Source organism: Kwoniella mangroviensis, chromosome 3 (assembly GCF_000507465.2).
Source record: "Kwoniella mangroviensis CBS 8507 chromosome 3, whole genome shotgun sequence".
NCBI lineage: Eukaryota > Fungi > Basidiomycota > Tremellomycetes > Tremellales > Cryptococcaceae > Kwoniella > Kwoniella mangrovensis.
Genome location: NC_088829.1, coordinates 1,881,446 through 1,896,686, shown reverse-complemented (window position 1 = coordinate 1,896,686; position 15,241 = coordinate 1,881,446). Strand labels below are relative to the sequence as shown.

General features: G+C 46.2%; 5 protein-coding genes across 5 annotated transcripts; 2 read left to right on the top strand and 3 right to left on the bottom strand.

Moving 5' to 3' along the window:
* Positions 1-280: 280 nt before the first annotated feature.
* On the bottom strand, positions 281-2,085 carry I203_108530 (uncharacterized protein; the record flags this gene model as incomplete). The annotated part of the gene is made up of 9 exons (XM_019148700.1): positions 281-502; positions 566-668; positions 726-958; positions 1,048-1,379; positions 1,463-1,636; positions 1,713-1,808; positions 1,865-1,884; positions 1,942-1,997; positions 2,062-2,085. The coding sequence occupies 9 exons, from the start codon at positions 2,083-2,085 to the stop codon at positions 281-283; spliced, it is 1,260 nt and encodes a 419-aa protein (XP_019002283.1).
* A 380-nt stretch (positions 2,086-2,465) lies between these two features.
* I203_108529 (uncharacterized protein) lies at positions 2,466-3,447 on the top strand (the record flags this gene model as incomplete). Its single annotated transcript, XM_019148699.1, has 4 exons — positions 2,466-2,544; positions 2,616-2,767; positions 2,834-3,179; positions 3,245-3,447. 4 exons carry the CDS (start codon positions 2,466-2,468, stop codon positions 3,445-3,447), a joined length of 780 nt encoding a protein of 259 aa, XP_019002282.1.
* Positions 3,448-3,904: 457 nt separating this feature from the next.
* Positions 3,905-6,326, top strand: I203_108528 (uncharacterized protein; the record flags this gene model as incomplete). Its single annotated transcript, XM_019148698.1, has 11 exons — positions 3,905-3,993; positions 4,079-4,207; positions 4,307-4,480; positions 4,568-4,641; positions 4,722-4,751; positions 4,814-4,834; positions 4,911-5,005; positions 5,076-5,242; positions 5,301-5,514; positions 5,579-6,205; positions 6,273-6,326. 11 exons carry the CDS (start codon positions 3,905-3,907, stop codon positions 6,324-6,326), a joined length of 1,674 nt encoding a protein of 557 aa, XP_019002281.1.
* A 164-nt stretch (positions 6,327-6,490) lies between these two features.
* I203_108527 (uncharacterized protein) lies at positions 6,491-9,333 on the bottom strand (the record flags this gene model as incomplete). Its single annotated transcript, XM_065518416.1, has 11 exons — positions 6,491-6,765; positions 6,834-6,855; positions 6,970-7,125; positions 7,196-7,457; positions 7,521-7,753; positions 7,817-7,906; positions 7,968-7,985; positions 8,038-8,116; positions 8,168-9,001; positions 9,059-9,145; positions 9,224-9,333. 11 exons carry the CDS (start codon positions 9,331-9,333, stop codon positions 6,491-6,493), a joined length of 2,166 nt encoding a protein of 721 aa, XP_065372781.1.
* A 347-nt stretch (positions 9,334-9,680) lies between these two features.
* I203_108526 (uncharacterized protein) lies at positions 9,681-14,523 on the bottom strand (the record flags this gene model as incomplete). Its single annotated transcript, XM_019148696.1, has 18 exons — positions 9,681-9,882; positions 9,943-10,247; positions 10,308-10,366; positions 10,425-10,811; positions 10,861-11,210; positions 11,261-11,551; positions 11,607-11,765; positions 11,833-12,456; positions 12,512-12,709; positions 12,752-12,877; positions 12,938-13,134; positions 13,186-13,277; positions 13,339-13,704; positions 13,762-13,909; positions 13,970-14,038; positions 14,109-14,283; positions 14,337-14,404; positions 14,458-14,523. The coding sequence occupies 18 exons, from the start codon at positions 14,521-14,523 to the stop codon at positions 9,681-9,683; spliced, it is 3,882 nt and encodes a 1,293-aa protein (XP_019002279.1).
* Between the last annotated feature and the right edge of the window lie 718 nt (positions 14,524-15,241).

The following is a 15,241-nucleotide window of genomic DNA, read 5'->3' as shown; positions in this document are numbered from 1 at the left end:
ATCTTTTTGGGCTTTTATGGGATTGAAGAATTTGATTAATGTAGCATTATAAGGCTTATCATACCTTATCATAATTGGATGTCTGGACAAGCTATTTTGTAACAGTCTAAATCATCGATCTTTTGGAAATATGCATTCTGCCTATCTCGACAATGACATCATTTTTTTTGCACCAATTCATGTAGATTTTCAAACATACAGATGCATGCAGAAAACCAAAATACTACATTTTCAACTTATCAAATCACTGCTGCGTTCATGACCCCCTTGCTCAATCACTCTATGGTTGTTGGGTGATTTCTTCAGGTTTCTCACTGGCATAACCGATACCTTTTGTAGGTTTGAAGAAGTGTGAGTAAGGAACCAATTCAGCTTGAGGGTTGAGCTCGAGACCGAATCCTGGTTCATCGGTCAAATTGACTTTACCATTGACTGGGAGGACCTCGTTGGTGAATAAGTTACCGAATGATGGCCAGACAGTATGTCCATCAGGAGAGTTTGCCTAGAGAACCATAGCAAACCATTCAGTACAAGTTCACAATATAGAGGAAGGGGAGAGACTTACGATATATTCACAGAAGTCGGAGTTGGGGAATGACATGATAGCGTGGAAAGAGTATGGACCTGAACCGTGAGGAACCACTGGAATATCATATGCCGCAGCCATACTACATACACGACCAACATCAGCAGGTGATTCTGTTATATGGGATGCGTTGACTTACGCAGCAACTTTGATCAATTCGGTCAAACCACCCAACCACATCACATCAGGTTGGAGAATATCGATCGATCGATCTTCGATCAGTTTCCTGAAGCCATATTTGGAGTATTCGTGTTCACCAGTAGTGAAGAGGATGTGGGGGAAAGCCTTCTTGAGAGTTCGGTGTCCGTCGAAATCGTCTGGGTGGAGTACTTCTTCCCACCAGTGGATTTTCACTCCGGCATCTTCACACGCCTACAGAACCCGACATACAACAACTCGACATCATCAGCATCATCACCACCACCATCAGACAAGGGTTTCTATTATATCTTAAGACTTACCTTGACCAATTGAAGGGTATATGGAACATCCAGTGACATCCAACAATCCACCATAATTGGGAAATCCGGTCCTACTTCTTCCTTTTTCTTCTTCAGATACTCTACGTTTTTCCTTAGACCTTCCAATCCATCAGGAGGACCATGAGGCAAAGCGACTTTCCCACCCCAGAATCCCATCTTCTTAGCTGAAGCTGGTTGAGGTCCCGTGAGATATAATGGGATCTCTTTCTTGGTTCGACCACCGATCATCTTGTAAATTGGTTCACCACGGATCTTACCTACTAAATCCCAAATAGCCAAATCGACTACGGAGATAGCAGCAAGTGGGAGACCTATCGAAATAGTTTACATAGATATCACTTAGTATCTTTGTGATTCGGTATCTCGGGATGAAGCGAATCTCCTCTGCACTCACCTTTTCTACCGTAGAACATGGATGCACGGAACATCTGATCCCAAATCATATTGGTATCTCTTGGATCGGCACCGATGACGAAACGAGAGAAATGTTCTTCGATTAACCAACAGGCGGGAGGTCCACCGAAACCAGTTGCATAACCGACAGTACCGTCAGTAGCGGTTATCTTAACTGTGGAATTCAGATTATACAGTCAGCGATTTGTAGTACATCGCGTGCATGGTTGGTAGTAGATCAAGTGACCTACCGAAAAGAGATCCAAGCACTCCGATACCCCACTTGGCTCTGGATTCCCTCCAGTCTGGATATTTGTGCATAGGACATGAGATATCACCTTGGATAACTGAATGAAAATGTCAGAATATTGTACTTTATGAGCGATTCATTTTGCATACTCACTCCAATGACCTTTTCCTTGTCTATACGAGCACAAAGTCAGCAATGGCCTATGCGAGCTTGAGAGCAACCTAGCTCACCTGTGGTAATCACCACCAGCACCTTGGGCGCTAGGGACGAAGGTTTCAAGTTTAGCCTAAAGGAGGGTAAAGGGCGTCAGCACTTTGATCGGCGAATAACAATGTACTCGTCGTGCTCACGATGGTAGGCCACTCCTTAGGCATCTTGTATATTGTTGCTACTGGTTAAATTGATGTATAAAAGGAAGATGAAGAGATAGATGGAAAAAAGAGAAGGGAAGGGTTGCATGCATGTATAGATAGAAGACCAGTATATATGTAAGCTGAATCAGTCGGTATCACATCTCACCGGTTGACGGACGGGGTATGAATCGGTATATGACCAGCGGGGCATTCATGTCCCGAGTTACCAGATGGTCCACCAATATCTCCACCTGACTTCGCGCAGGGCTGGCTAAACTATTTTGTTATATTCGGGACACCTATGGGCGGAGCTCTATGCCTCCCTCAGGAGATAACATAGCTATTGATACCTATACCTTTCTCAGCGAGTGATAGACCATCGACTGGATAACGAGCTCAACATGTCTTACGGTTTGTTAAAAGGTAAAATCGTAGCTGTCACCGGTTGCTCGACGGGTATTGGAAGAGCCATTGCTATCGGTGAGTATCTCGCATCGACACGTCCCACCGGTAAGACGGCTGACAGAGAAACGTGTACGTCTCTGCTATAGGTGCTGCCAGAAACGGTGCAAATGTTATCCTTCACCATCTGGGCGATTCGACGAAAAAGGATATAGAAGGTGTAGAAGCTGAATGCTCAAAATTCGGTGCCAAGACCGTAATTGTTCCTGGTGATATAGCATTGGAGTCTACTGCGACAGCTGTGAGTGGATAGTACCACTCTCTGCCAGCCATATCACTGATCCAGATGGGCTGAAACCGATGACAGATCGTCGAAGCGGGAGTCTCGGCATTCTCAAGGATCGACGTCCTAGTTTCCAATGCTGGTATATGTCCCTTCCACACTTTCCTTGACCTCCCTCACGATCTCTGGAAGAGAGTCCAAGATGTCAATCTGAACGGAGCTTTCTACACTGTTCAAGCTGTCGCCAATCAAATGGCCAAACAGGAACCTAAAGGTGGTGCGATAGTAGCCATAAGTAGTATCTCAGCGTTGATGGGCGGAGGTGAACAATGTCATTATACACCCACTAAAGCGGGTATAAAGAGCTTAATGGAAAGTTGCGCGATTGCCTTGGGACCATTGGGAATAAGGTGCAACTCAGTTCTTCCAGGTATGTCATATCTATCAAAAACGGCCAGGGATTTGTGCTAAAAGTGAGATGTGGATGTCAAATAGGAACAATCGAAACAGATATCAACCGAGAAGATCTTTCTAACCCTGAGAAACGAGCAGACCAAGTACGACGTGCTCCCTTAGGTAGATTGGGAGAACCCGAGGATCTCGTCGGACCAGCTCTTTTCTTCGCTAGTGACTTGAGCAAATACTGTACAGGTGCTAGTGTTTTGGTAGATGGTGGAATGGCTATTTCCCTTCAGTAGATAAATTGCTAGAAGATGATGGAAATCCAGTACTTTTCCGTTTGGAGTCACGATCTTTCAGCGACTTGGAAGGTATCATACTGCTTATACATCTGAGCAGACGTGACTTGGCATTTAGCTCTTTCAGCACAAAGTATTCATATGCACATCCCCCCAGAGAAGATCCAAAGACTTGAGCGCATGAATGAAAACAATTTGCCGTCGCTTACGCTTAAATTTGACCGTGTTTTCACCACACCGACACAGCGGACTTACCGAAGTTTACCGATAACTTCATACTTGGGGTTTCCTTCCCCCTCTCTCGATCCTCGTCCAATACAATATTGCTTATTGGTTCGACCACTAACTTGAACAGCTAGTCCCCAAGATCTTGCTTTCTTTTTCAACGTTGTCATTCAACTTCACAGGATCATTACCTCTACGCAAAAGGAATTAAACTGTTTGGTGATCAGCCAAAATGTCGAGCAACGAGAAGAAATGTCCCGTCAAGAACACTGAGATGGCGAGGAATTATGAGGAAGATCGACAGAGTAAGTCGCAAGAGACGTGAGTCAAATCTGATCTGATTTTGTTAACATAACATGTTTTGGATACATGGTGGGCTCGATTGCTGAAATGATGTTGACCGAAGCGTTTATACTACATCGAATGGATGCCCGGTACCTCACCCGTATGCTACTCAGCGAGCCGGTGTCAATGGTCCTTTATTACTGCAAGATTTCCACTTGATTGATTTGCTATCGCATTTCGACCGAGAGAGGTGAGCCACCTCATTTTTTCACCCTTTATCATGGCTCGATTCCAGTACATTGCAGTCAGCGGGCATGAGTAGGGATTGACATTGTTGACACATCCGTAGGATCCCAGAAAGAGTCGTCCATGCTAAAGGAAGTGCCGCTCACGGTGTATGGGATTGTACAGAAGGATTAGAAGATCTCTGCATGGCAGACATGTTCAAAAAGGGTACGAAATGCCCTTTGACCATCAGGTTTTCTACTGTTGGTGGAGAATCTGGCTCTCCAGATCTCCAAAGGTAAGTTTTCCATATTGTGCATCACTTGTGGTCCTTCTAAGCGGGACAAAATGGATCACAATGCCGATCTCTTTCTGAATCATCTAGAGATCCAAGAGGTTTTGCTATCAAGTTCAAGACTCAAGAAGGGAATTGGGATTTCGTAGGCAACAATACACCTGGTGAGCGGAGTCTTTTGACCTGTTTTGACCTCCTCAATCATGAAAACTGCATGGCTGACACAGCTCCTTCCCTTGTGAAGTCTTCTTCTTGAGAGATCCGGCGAAGTTCCGTAAGTGATTTATCATCATTATTGGATTATTATCGCTGTGCTTATGGCTTTATGTTTTTTAGCTCATTTTATTCACACCCAAAGTAAGTTGGTGTTCCCTTCAATCTTCTTAGAGCAGTTCCTCACGCTACGCATGGCTAACGTATTGACGACTCGCAGAAAGACACCCAGCAACACACTTGTCTGGAGGTGACGATAGTACCATGTTCTGGGACTATCTATCTCAAAACCCAGAGGCCATACATCAAGTCATGGTATGTACACTGAACTATCTTCATCCTCGATCCAGAACCTCATTGACCCTTTTTACGGCTTTCGCCTCAGATCTTAATGGGTGATCGAGGTATACCTCAAGGCTGGAGATTCATGCATGGATACTACGGTCATACACTGAAAATAGTCAAGAAGAACGGTGAATGGGTATATGCACAATTTCACATTATTTCCAATCAAGGAACCAAAACTTTCACACAAGAAGAGGCTTCCTCTCTGTAGGTCTCAATATCTCGTACGATAGTACCCCAACTAATACTGCAATCCGTCTGGTAGATCTCCCGATTATGGACAGAAGGATCTCTTTGAAGCTATCGAAACAGGAGATTACCCATCTTGGACAATGAAGGTCCAAACGATGACTGCCACGGAAGCCGAGGAATTATGGGAGAAACAGAGGATCAACGTATTTGACTTGACTCACGTGTGGCCTCAAAAACAATTCCCTCTTAGACCTGTCGGAACTTTGACCTTGAACGAGAACCCCAAAGTGAGTCTACACCCTGTGTTGTCCGGTAAGCTACCAGTGCTAAAATTTACGATGATTATTGTAGAACTACTTCGCCGAAGTCGAGCAATCCGCTTTCAACCCTGCCCATATGATCCCTGGTGTAGAACCAAGTGCCGACCCAGTCTTACAATCTCGTCTGTTCTCTTATCCTGATGCGCATCGACACAGAATTGGAGCGAACTACCAACAATTACCTGTCAACGCGCCTATCTGCCCATTCAGAATGGCCAATTTCCAACGTGATGGTCAAATGGCATTCTTCAACCAAGGTTCCAGACCTGCTTACCTATCTTCCATCGAGCCTATCCAATTCAAAGATCGGGCTTATGACCTTAACAAAGTACACGGTAAATTCGTTGGCGAAGCGGTATCATTCTTAAGTGAGATTCGACCAGAAGATTTCAATGCCCCTCGAAAACTCTGGAGAGACGTTTTCAGTGCTGAGTCTAAGAAGAGATTTATCGAAACTGTTTCAGGACATATGAAGAATTGCAAAGATCAGGAGATTCTCAAGAGACAGATAGCGATTTTCAGAGAAGTATCTCCAGATATAGCTGAAGGACTAGAGAAAAAGTTAGGCTTTAAAGGATATAGTGGTATCAAGGGTATGAACTTTAATGGTACTCATAATGGTATGACTGAGAAGAAGATCCCAGCCAACGGGATGACTGTGAGTGGGCTTCTCCATGATCTGTCTGTCAATGATACTGACTAGATGATATAATTCATGAATGTAGGTCGATAATGAAGTAGTGTTCAACAATGGTGCTCCCAGACGATCTAGATTGTGATCTGTCAAGCAGTAAGAACGGAATGGATATCGGATGTATAAATTTTTGTATTGGGGGATTTACTGTTATACAAGTATATATTCTGGATGTAAGACCATCGGAAACACATGTCCACTTGACGTATCGAACATGATGTACGTTGCGATTACATGTTGATTCGACATTTACGTTACTCCCACAAAGGACAACAGAGCATTATAAAAGCTATCATCCATTGGGAACTCAGCCAGGAAATTCTGATATCCCATCGTGGGCACCGCATTCCCACTATCACCGTTCTGAAGATCGAACATTTCGCTAGGAGGGATGCCATTGGCTATCGCCTCTACTTGGCTGTTCAGTCCAGTATCTTCTCGATTGCTTGCCAAGGATGGAAGCCACTCTGAGCATAACGATTGTAAGATGTTTAGCCCTCGACCTGCTTCGTGGAATGTGATTGCTATAGAGACGTAGTTAGTGAACGTATCATGCCTACGACTTCTTTCGTAATGAAGTAGGAGAATTCACCTAGTTGCGACATGAAGTATGTCTAGATGCGCCCACAGGATGTCAGCTTCGCCCATGCTGTGCCAAAGGACAAACTTGGAGGATCTGCGTTTCAAAGGGCTATGTTTCGAATGATCATGATGACATTGGCACTCACAATCTCCTCGATGTCCTTTGAACTTTGTCTACTGTTGAGATCAACTGGATCTGCTTGATCCTCCACAGCTCGAAGCAAGAAGACAGTCGCACTCGTGAACGTGGCATTCATAAAGGTTCCTACTCCATATCTGAGCCCATGGTATCGATCGTAAAGCTAAGGTAATCACATTGCTTTGTCAATATCTCACCGATCTGGTATTTTGATACCACTGGCAAATGCTCACCTTAAGAAGGCCAAGGATGGATTTCGCCGCTCTGTCGCACTGGCTTGCTGGAGATACTTCCAAAGAAGTCACATTCGACCGATAAAATGGTCTGAAAAGGAATATCCTCGTGAGATGGTATGCGATATGCAGGAGGATCACATGGGGTAAAGGGATAAATTTTGGATCTGCGAATGGTTGTTCGTTGTACCAATTATTCAAGCTTGACGATATCTCGTCGATCACCTCGTCCCTATTGACGGGCTCATTTTTCGTCGAGTACCTTAGATAACACACGGCATCAGCCAATAAGCTAAAAGTTCAGAAATGAGAAGGAGTGACTTACAAGGTGTCCACGACTTTTGCCAGAAGACAACCTAACCTCGCTGTCCAGTGGAATACAGTCGACCTCATTGACTTGATTCCGTTGAGAGTATAACCTAATCTAGTTTCTTGCCCTATCGAGCTGGCAGAGCTACACCAAGGAGTATCATCTACTTCCCCCGAGATGACAGGAAAAGGTATCTCGGGTCGTGGAATAGCGATCATGGGATTACGACCAGCTGATATAGAGCGCAGCTAGGTGACAGGCATTAGCATGTGACAAATGGATCCAGGGGTAAATAATATGTCAGAACCTACCAGGTCGTAGAGATATGCAGCCCAATAAGCGGCATTTCGGGATTCATATTCTAATCGTGACAGTCTACCTTGGGTGACATATGCTTCGCACTGTTGCAACGTGGGTGAGCCAAGTACTCTAAATCGTCTTATAGGGTATTTGCGCACTAACATTGATGTTCAAGCCCAGCTACATGGGATATTCAGCGATAATCACTTGTAACCGGTCATATACAACGCACAACTTGAATCATAGCTACTGTCATCCCATAATAAGTGTAACCATAATCATGAGCACCCATTGGTGGTTGGTTCAGGCATCTGAGCGGACAATTAGCATTTACATAGGTTGATAATAGATGCTGAACCCACGTCGCGAACAGATTGACAGCTCTCAAAGCGCTCAACGGCGGTCTCTCAAACTCCTGTTTGAAAAGTCGCGTGCAGTGATCGACAAAGCACTCTTTTAAGGCGGCAAATGCTTCAGGCCATGCCTCTCTGTTGTAATACAGGCCCAACCCAAGTATGACGTTATGCAGGAATGGGGAATAATGCGATGTCCACTTTGGCGAAGATGACGGTTGAAGATCTATCGACGAGATATTGCAAATTACCAGATCCCTTTTGAAAGCTTCTGAGTCTAATACCATACACCAGGAAGCGTAATATGCAGCATAGTGATCGATAGCGCGATCATGTATAGTTTTGGTCAAAACCCTCATCAGAGTCGGAGGTAGGTTCTTGCCCCAATCTATCCATTCCCCAGGTAGGAGTTCTGGACCTCTTGAGTCGTTTGATGGAGCGGTAGGAGCGTCGTAGTTGTCGTGTGTCCATATAGATGTGGCTCCATACTGGACTGATGGACCATTACCAGATGTGGATTTCAAGCGATCAAAATGGGAGGACGACAAGGCCGAATCGGGATAACCAGAGCTACTGGAGGTAGTATTTGATTCACGCAGATTGGATATGGATGGACCGGAATCCGCTGGTAGACTATCGAGATTGACGAAGTTGGAGAAGTGAGAGTCATTGAGAGATTCCGTCGGTATCGATAACCCCGAACGAGCTGTCTGCGCTGATGGAGGAGGGGAACTGGAATTGCGATTCAGTGTATTACTCTCCGAGCGGACCGAGGATGGTCGTTGTAGCATTCTCTCCAGCCTTGCAATCCTATCCTTCACGTCATCCATGTCTGATTTGGTACTAAAGTCGGATCGATCAGCATAGACTCTGCTCCCATGATAGGAGGTGATCACCTACCGTCGCCGATCATCTTTCTCGTATATACAGTCTGCCTCCTTCTCCGCACATTCCGCACAAGGATGTTCACCGTTACATCGCACTTTCCTATCAGTGAAATGACTGCGTCAGTCACAACAGCATCGATAGTTGATTTCATATGCCCCAATCAAAAGACGAGCTCACCGTCGGCGACACCTGACGCATGCCTTCGCAATATGCGTGACTTTACGCATGTTCTTCTGGGCGGGGTCATGGCCAGAGGGTGCCCCTGAGGATGTTGCGAGGTCGCTCATGCTTCGCTTGTCTTGTGATGTGACTAGCTGGTGTTATGCGACTCTGGGAGATAAGCTAACGATGGATGTGAACCAAACAAGCGGAATTGTGAACAAGTGCAATCCGGGTTTCCGATAAGAGTCTCTCTCAATTTGGTCCCGTGGTTGATTTCGCTCTCGAATCAGGAGCCACTTATTGCAATAAATGATCATCCATATTCCCCCCATAAATAACACCGTACTGTATACTACACGAGCATGCGAGCTGTGGCAGAGAGTTGATATACTCAATTTGCATAAGAATCAAAGACCAACTACGAAATACAATTCATCATGAAATCCGAGAATCTACGGTTACACTGTTACACTTAATCACAGCTTTCTTGAGTGGCGGCATAATCAGCCAAACTTCCATTTGCCCTCGCTACCAGCTTAGGATGAGCCAGCTTAGCGGCTGGGACGATATTGGGCTTAGCCCGCTTCGAGGGACGTGATGAATCGTCTGACTCGACTGCGCCGTAAGCTCCTCCACCAGGACTATGTACAATGATTCTATCTCCCGCTTTAACCCTATGAGATGATATCAGCGCAATACCCTACGCAATGACATCGCCGCACTTGAGCACTTACTTGGTAGCTGCACTTGGTCTAAGTTTCACCTTTCTCGTGCCCTCGCCAAGATGGCTCTTCCTGACTAGATAGGTAGCTCCTCGTTCTCCTGGTTGTCCACCGTGCATACCGTACGGCTGGTTCACCCGTCTTTCGCCTACGATAGAGGACATCATATCCGCTCTGAGTTCGTATTCCCTATGGATCCCATCTCCTCCATTATTCATGCCTTTCCCACTTGAGCCTCTTCTGATGGAAAATTCTCTAATCAACAGTGGGAATCGTTTTCCGGCAACTTCAACATCTCCGATACGGGTGTTTGTCATCTGTGATGCCGTCGAAAAATCAGAATCAACCTTGTGAAATCTTTTTGAGTGGAGACTCACATTGACGTGAACAGCAGACTGCCCCTTCCATGTGGGTCCGGCTCCCGCACCACCACATACTGGAAGTGAAAGGCTAGATCAGCATCCATAGTGAAGCGGGACCAAGATTAGACTTACTTGTTTCACCGTATGACATGTCTTCATAATCCGAATGGAAGGTGTTCATGCATCCCTGAGATGCCGCGCAGGCTTCGAAAGCCTTGAAAACTGTATCGACCACTCTCTGCGATGTCTCGGTGTTACCTGACGACACAGCGGCATCTAAGGAGGGAGATAAGATCGTATCGTTGGGTATGATGAGAGTGACAGGAGCAAGTACACCTGCATTCAATGGCATGTCTGTACCGATAAGAGTTCGAAGACTGTAAATGAGGGCTGATTGCGTGACGGATCTAGGGGCGTTGAGATTAGATAGTGATTCACAGCTGGTCCCGGTAAAGTCGAAGGTAGCTGAACCTTCTTCTGGGTCGATGTCGATACGAAGCTTGATGATTGTACCGTCATCTATGTGCACAGTCAGCACGGACATGTTTATATGAGGCTGTATATTTACCCATGTAATCCTCAGCGATGAGGGGCTCACTCCCCCTACTCTTGAAAAAGTTTCGCACTGCCAATTCGGCATTGGTCCGTATGGCTGCCATATAATGTTGCACGACAGTCTTGCCATATTCACCGAAGAGAGAGTGGATCTGGGCGGACCCAACGGCGCAGGCAGCACATTGGGCTTTGAGATCTGAAAGATTCTTGTCCAATCCTCTAGTAGCTTTTACCCGAGTATCAGCTTTCCCTGCTTTCATGAAAATGTCGACGATATCCTTCTCGTTGAAAACCCCATCTCGAACAAGGAAAAGCGAGTCGACAGCTGCACCCTCTTCCCAGCTTTCAGTGGAGTCGGGATGCCTGTTCTTGCCATCAGCATGAGTGCAATTGCAGTGGAAGAGATTACGTACATTGGATTGCCATCGATCCCACCTATATCTCCGTGATGTCCTCTGGCTGCCACCCAGAATACGATATCTTCTCCTGCATCGTCGAAGACAGGCTGGATGACAGTGATATCCGGTAAGTGGGTACCACCACTCCTTGGCGTGTTAGATACGAGGACATCGCCCGTTCGCAGTTTCCCCTTGTGAAGCTCTGCTTGGAACGTCACAGCATACTGCATACTTCCCAAATGGACAGGTACGTTGGGGGCATTGGCGACTAGAGCACCATCCGGACCAAAGATAGCGCAGGAGAAGCTGGAGACATCTCATTAGCGAGATACAGGATTCCACGCACTCCCACGGCACTCACTCTAAACGCTCTTTGATCTGCAGAGATACAGCAGTCTTCTGAAGAGCTCTTCCCATCTGCTCGGCGATCCCCATGAATCGATGGGAGAAGATGGATAACTGGATGGGGTCCACAATCTCAGTGGACAATTGTTTTCGAGGGCCGAGACCGACATCAATGCTAGTTATTCGAGAGTTCCCATGAGCTTGATACAGCGACCGTTACATCTTTGACCATATAAACTTACTAAACGTGCTCTTTCAATATTCGAGCCGTATTTTGAGGGTGTACAAGGATAGTTTGAGTGGCATCAAGGATGATTGCAGGTCCTTTGATTGTAGTACCAGGAGCAAGAGTTTCCAGCTTGTACAACATGACTGGCGAGAATTTGCCAATTTCCTCGAAATAGACATCACTACTTGCAAAGTGAGCGTCCTTGGCTACAGGAACATCCGGTAGCTGAGTGAGCTCTTCGACGTAGGTGGATACGTTATTCTTCTCTGCATCTTCACCCAAGCCAATTCCTCGTACTCTGATATCCTCAACTTCGATGGGAGCTTCGAGAGTGAACGAGAATTCCCGTTTGTGCTGTTCGATGAAAGCCCGAGCGAAGTCGCCATCCTTAGGTTGCAGGATCATCAATTTGGTATCACTGCCTCTATATTTGATGTTCAGGTAGCACTCATAAGTGACATCTATCTCGTGAACACCTTGAGCTATAAGTCGTTCATGTGCTTTGGACTTCAGCTTTTCGATCCGATCGAGCAGAGCTGGAAGGGTGTTTGCGTTGTACTGGTATTGACATGTTTCGCTGACATCTACAGCGATGTCTGCCAATGCCATACCGTAGGCGGAAAGTAATGAAGAATATCTATGAATGCAAATTCTTAGCAAAAAGCCCTTATGTGACTGTTTTATTGACTTACTTGTGCACCAAAACATTGTGCATTCCCAACAAAGCAGCCAAAGCACAAGCATGTTGACCACCTGCACCACCGAAACATGCAAGATTGTGAGCACTGGTAGCGAAACCTCTTTGTTCAGTCAAAGCTCGGATAGGTCTAGCCATTGACGAGTTGGCGACGTTGACGAAACCACATGCCACTTCAGCAGCAGTAAGAGAACTGTTGTTCTCGACGTTGATGCTTTTAGTTCGTTATTCGAACTTCTGTCGGACGATCTCATAATCCAATGGCTGATCCTCTGTGGGACCGAAGATCTTAGGGAAGGAATCAATGTGGAGTCGACCAAGGAACAGGTTCGCATCGGTGACTGTCAGAGGTTCTCCTTTCCTGTTGGCAAGTCAGCATCAAATAGTTGAGAATCACCGCAGTCCTAGGTAACAAACGTACCTATAACATGCTGGACCTGGATGGGCACCAGCTGACTCTGGACCAATCACGAAGAGTCCGTTCCTATAGGTCAGAATACTGCCACATCCAGCAGCGACAGTGTTAATATCAAGCTGAGGGGTTTGGATAGTCACACCCGCGGTGGTAGTCTCAAATGTGTGCTCGTACTTTCCTCCATATCGGGAAACATCGGTTGACTGGATTGGTAGTTAGCGTTGAATTGTGAAACGAATAGCACTTTCACTTACAGTACCACCCATGTCGAAGCCCACAACAGGGGAACCATCAAGGGCATCATAACAGGTTCTGGCGTAACCGACGACACCCCCAGCAGGTCCAGCTATATGTTTCACTTGTCAGTGACTATCTCTTTGGCCTCATGGGAATCATGATGAACCCACATAAGATAGCTTGGGGACCTGAGAACTTCCTGAAATCACACAACGACCCATCCGACTGCATGAAGTTGACCCTGCATGATGAATCGTCGAGTCCACCTTTGAAACCCGAAGCGAAACCTTCAAGGTATCTTCGAACTTCAGGTGTAAGATACGAATCGGCGGTAGCACTTGAACCACGTGACACTAGGTTGATCATAGGTTGTAGATCAGCTGAAACGGAGATGTGTCGGAATCCAATTTCTTTGGCAATAGCTTCTACCTGCTTCTCGTGAGCGTCGTAAAGGTAACTGTGTACCAGGACAATCGCAATGGATCGATATCCCTCATCGTACAAAGCTTGCAAGTCCTTTCGGACAGCGCCGGGGTCTTCCAAAATATCAGCACATAGCATTCAAGGCTTTTGCTTTGAAGTGGATCACTCACCGACTGGTTTCAAGATTCTCATCGGAGCACCACTTGGACCGGTAACCAGTTCTCCGGCTTGTGTGACAGCTGGATCACCCTTAAAACCAGGCCAGTCCAAAGCGAGCCTCTCATCTATCTCGACCACCTTGGTGTACAGTACATCAGGCTGCGGTAAACTCTCGTAAGCAGCATCATAGTCTTAGAGGGGTAGTTTTGAGGAACTTACTTTTTTGATGGCGAGTTGGAAAAGGAAGGGTCTACTTTGAGTACCAATTTCTAGGCCATCCTTGAAACCCTTGGTCCAGATGTACGGCAGTCAGTTTGGGATCCGGGCCAGAGTGCATATAGTGGAGATGTAGACTTACTATCAATAAAGCACACCTCTCACCTTTTCTTTCCAATAGAGCGTTCGTAGCAACTGTAGTACCCATGCGAAGGTACTCGATGCGGGACGTGTCAATTGGCTGATCTCTTGGAATCTTCTCGCCTGTGAACCATTCGAGAACACGTCGGACACCTTCTCGAGGTGCATCCGGGTAACTGAACATCTTTGATTAGCTATGTGGTGAACCTTCTAGAAGGACTGGACTTACTTGGAGGGGTCAACTGAGAGAAGTTTCACAAGGTGATTACCTTTCGTCTCTGTCATAGCGATCACATCCTGTAGGATTGTCAGTCGGGACAGCTACGATCCTGCAGCGTAATGACACTCACGCAGAAGGTTCCTTCTCTGTCAATACAGATTCTGACCTTCTCGAGGTCCCTGAGTGCGATGGGCATATTGGTCGGGTAGTAGTAAATGAAGTCCTTGAGTAACTTCAAGTGATGATGAACCCAAGCAGCGCTGGTGAGATACAAGCCTCATTTTAATGGTCGATACGTCACGTATCTGAGAGTGAGCCATGACGGATTCGCGGAAGTAGCATTCCGCCAGTGATAGAAGCTGGACAGGTGAAAGATAGGCAACAAGCGGAAGATGGTTGTGTGAGATGAAACGAAGCGCACTGACGGATTAAGCCGGTCCTGGGCATTTGCTAGCGTATTTTCGATTTTAATGACTCTCAGGGAACGACTGAGAAAAGGGTTCCGATGACGATTAGGCTTCTTGCGCGATACACCGCTGTATTTGACTGATACACGTCAGGTGGTTGGTACAAGCCTTAGAAAAAATGAGATGTACCTGGATAAGTTAAATGGGAAAAGAAGCTTACCGAATAGCCTGCTTTCTTATCTCGCACTTCGGGTCACCCTTTGCATTCCGCCTGAACTGGGAAGAATCCGAAGTGCGAGATGTGACTGACTGCTAAGGAACACCGAGAATCCTCCACGCAAAACTGCAAGTCACTTGACTTCGGTCTCTCTCGCGCATAAAAAGCATGCGGAATCCCGGAATAGTGACCCGCGAAGAACAGATAGCTTATCGATCATGTCATATGCCTTATCACAGGGATGAACGGGATATATGTAACCTTGCGAATCACATTGCAGTGATTAACAT